General features: G+C 38.3%; 2 protein-coding genes across 2 annotated transcripts in view; one reads left to right on the top strand and one right to left on the bottom strand.

The window, feature by feature from the left end:
• Positions 1–4186, bottom strand: part of LOC104967382 (copine-9-like) — a 69301-nt gene that overhangs the window by 61482 nt on the left and 3633 nt on the right. The window lies entirely within an intron of this gene.
• Positions 1–4186, top strand: part of LOC104967143 (transient receptor potential cation channel subfamily M member 1-like) — a gene marked incomplete at its 5' end in the record, with an annotated part of 8458 nt that overhangs the window by 3516 nt on the left and 756 nt on the right. Inside the window, 3 exons of the mRNA XM_010796559.1 lie at positions 855–1069; positions 1554–1678; positions 3086–3268. Of these exons, the coding sequence (XP_010794861.1) occupies positions 855–1069; positions 1554–1678; positions 3086–3268 (523 nt within the window). The remainder of the gene's footprint in view (positions 1–854; positions 1070–1553; positions 1679–3085; positions 3269–4186) is intronic.

Below are 4186 nucleotides of genomic sequence, written 5' to 3'. Positions count from 1 at the left end.
GCTGGGACAGAGATATGATTTGGCCATGGGTGACAGCAGTGGGTAAAACTGTGCATTGTCTCTCCACCACTTCAAAAACAATACAGTTTTTGCCAGGAAGGTGAGGCTTATTGACAGGGCGAGATATAAATATACTGTTGGTATTAGTCAATGTCTCTAGGTATGTAAATGTAGTCCTGTAAATATGATGTCCTTTTGTGTTCTGTTGTTTTATGCTCATGTCGTAACCTACTTGCTGCCAAGTGTTTTAAAAAAAAAATTTAAATCTTTTTTTTTTTTTATCGTGGTAGATTTTGTCAGTCTCACAATAGTATTGGGACGTTTATTTATTGCGAAACCACGATATTTTTTATATCGTTACATCCCTAATCGTTGTACAACATTATATATCATACATGAACATTATATATCACACATGAACATTATATATTATACATTAAAATGATATATAATCATACAACATTATGCATCATACATTAACATTATATATATCATTATACAACATTTTATATCATTATACAACATTATATATCATTATATATCATGCATTAACATTATTAACATTATATATCATTATATAACATTATATATCATACGTTAACATTATATATCATACATTAATATTATATATCATTATATATCACACATTAACATTATATATCATTATGTAACATTATATATCACACATGAACTTTATATATCATTATACAACATGATATATCATATATTGACATTATATATCATACATTAACATTATTTATCATTATATATCATACATTAACATTATATATCATATAATATACATATAAGTATTATAAAACATGATATATCATATTAAGACACTTAATGTTCCAGTACATCCGGGTGTCGTACGACTCGAAGGCGGACTCGCTGCTGCACCTGATGGTGAAGGACTGGGAGCTGGAGCTCCCCACCCTCCTCATCTCCGTTCACGGGGGCCTGCAGAACTTCGAGCTGCCCCCAAAACTGAAACAGGTTTTTGGGAAAGGCCTGATCAAAGCGGCGGTGACCACTGGAGCTTGGATCTTCACCGGGGGGGTCAGCACGGGTAACAAAGCGCTCCTCACTTCTATTGACTCTACAGTTACAGGGTTAGAGGGAGGGGTTTGAAATATTGGTTCATACGGTCCTGCAGCTAACAGGATGTCCGGGGGTCTCCTTAGAGAGCTTCAGGGATTCAGTTTGATACAGACTCGGTTCAGACCCAGGTGCTGTTCGGTGGGATGCACATAGGGGGGTGCACGCTTTACTCTGAGAATAATGCAAACATAAAATCAGTTTAATTGATGCGTCACATGTTTTGTGAAGTGCTGTATCTGCTGTATGAAACTGATCTCCTGCATCAGATCCTGCAATGAAACCAGGACCCAGACCCCAATATGAGGATATTTCTACATCCTTCAGTCCATCTGAATGTCCATATATTTCAGCTCTCTTTTACATATTTCAGTCTAACGTTCTGATGGCCAAAAATAAATAGAATTCTCTCCGGGTGAAGGTACAGTTGAGATTACCTTTATAAACTCTTTCAGGAGTGATCCGTCACGTGGGGGACGCTCTCAAAGACCACTCGTCAAAGTCCAGAGGAAAGGTCTGCGCCATCGGCATCGCCCCCTGGGGAATCATCGAGAACAAGGAGGACCTCATCGGGAGAGACGTGAGATCATAGAAACACACCGACATTTAGAAATACACAATACCACACGGCAGGATGATACCATACCAAAATACTTTACTGTGAGAACTAGATTGAAGTTTTCCTGGCAGCTTAAGATAGATAGATAGAGCCACCATCCCATTTAGGAAAAGTGCATTCAGCCAGGCTGTCTTTTCATTCCATGCATCCCATCAATGGAATTCAATACCACAACCAATAAGAGAATCCTCATCAAATTACACATTCAAGCACAGTATTAAAAAGTGGCTCATTGAAAACCAACAGTGTCAGCACTGATGTGTGGGTGTAGGTGTTAGTAGGAGTGTGTATTGTGAATGTTTTATTTATTATCGTGACTTGCTCTTATCTTTATTCAGTGATGTCATATATTGTAAATATGTAAAATGGTATAAAAATGTTGTGGTATTTTTATTATTACTTTTAGGGTGTCTATCACCATCTGGCAAAGGGACTATCGGTGAAAACTAGCCTTTTGGCAAATTTGAGTACTTTTGCATGTTTTTAATATGTTGATTAATGTACACTGTCCCTTGTTTTAAATAAATCAATTAAATTCAACAGAGAGATAGATAGATAGATAGATAGAGAGATAGATATAGATGGATAGATTGAGAGATAGAGAGATAGATGGATAGATTGATAGATAGGTATATATATTTACATAGATAGAGAGATAGATAGATAGATAGATAGATGGATGGATAGATTGGTTGATAGATAGATAGATGGATAGAGAGATAGATAGATAGATTGATAGATTATATATACATATATATATATAGATAGATAGAGAGATAGATAGATAGATGGATGGATAGATTGGTTGATAGATAGAGAGATAGATAGATATATAGATTGATAGATAGATAGATAGAGAGATAGACGGCAATGTACATCAGAGAAATTAAGACAAAGTTAAAGAATCAAAAATACGAAATAAAATTTAAAAAATATATATATTTGGAAATCCAAATGTCCAGTAACAAATATAATGCAGGATATTATTGTCAAAGAATGGATTGTTCAATATTAAATAGAATGTGAATATTTATTATATATTTATCCAAAGCAACACACACACCCTTCAGTACCAAAGAATCAATGCCTACAGGAGCAGGGCGGGGGGAGGTTCAGTATCCCGTCCAAAGACAGTTGTTGACTGGAGTCAAACCACTGACGCTCTGATTGGTCGATCAGATCGTTTCTACTTCCTGATTACATTTTGCGTTAGGTATATTCTCAGTTGCACTGTTGCAGGCGACATTAGCTGCTACACAGACCTCACTAAAGCCTTTGAATCTTGAATAAAGCGCATCAGTGAATCTCCGGTATCTGTGCACCCAACAGAAAGCTCTGCTGCTTCTTCACTCTGAACTCTTTTTGCAGGTGACCCGGCCCTATACGACCATGTCCAACCCACTCAGCAAGCTGTCGGTTCTGAACAGCAGCCACTCCCACTTCCTCCTGGCTGACAACGGGACGCACGGGAAGTACGGCGCCGAGGTGCGCCTCCGCCGGCAGCTGGAGAAACACATCGCTCTGCAGAAGATCAACACTCGTGAGTCCCACGTTAGCTCAATGCTAAAACAACTTGTCCTACACTGAGATAACTTATATCTGTTAAAATGTATGCAGTACAGTTAGTGACTAATTTACAATACTTGTATAATACACGTAGTCCTGAGCCAGGACAGACTAGCGATGGAGAAATTATTAGGAAAGACAGAGGATGTTCTCTTATCTCTATAGAGAGCTGCAGGGTGTGGGGTTTCTCTGTTGGACCCTGAAGGCAGCATCTCCTTGGTCCAATGGGATTTCTCAATATGATTTTGGATTATGTCAAACGATCATGTGACCAGTGGGTTTCCCTTTGTCATCCTATGCCTGGAGCTGTGTAAGGCAGGGACAGCAAAGGGAGGCCCAGCTGTCACTACCTTCAGCTCTAGAGGACCAGGAACATCTGAAACATCTGTGACATCTGAGACATCTGTGACATCTGAGACATCTGAAACATTTGAGACATCTGAGACATCTAAGACATCTGAAACATCTTAGACATCTGATACATCTGAAACATCTGAAAAATCTGAAACATTTCCAACATCTCAAACATCTCCAACATCTGAAATATCTGAGACATCTGAGACATCTGAGACATTTAAGACATCTGAAATATTTGAAACATCTGAGACCTCTGAAACATCTGAGACATCTGAAACATCTGAGACATCTCCAACATCTGAAACATCTGAGACATCTGAGACATCTGAAACATCTGAGACATCTGAAACAACTGAGACACCTGAAACATCTGAAACATCTCCAACATCTGAAACATCTCCAACATCTGAAGCATCTCCAACATCTCCAGCATCTGAGACATGTCCAACATCCGAAACATCTGAGAAATCTGAAACATCTGAAACATCTCCAACATCTGAAACATCTCCAACATCTGAAACATCTCCAACATCTCCAGCATCTGAG

This window comes from Notothenia coriiceps, unplaced genomic scaffold (genome assembly GCF_000735185.1).
Source record: "Notothenia coriiceps isolate Sejong01 unplaced genomic scaffold, NC01 NC01_scaffold00037250, whole genome shotgun sequence".
Classification (NCBI taxonomy): domain Eukaryota; kingdom Metazoa; phylum Chordata; class Actinopteri; order Perciformes; family Nototheniidae; genus Notothenia; species Notothenia coriiceps.
The sequence above is the reverse complement of the archived record's forward strand: the minus strand, read 5'-3'. Positions and strand labels throughout refer to the sequence as shown.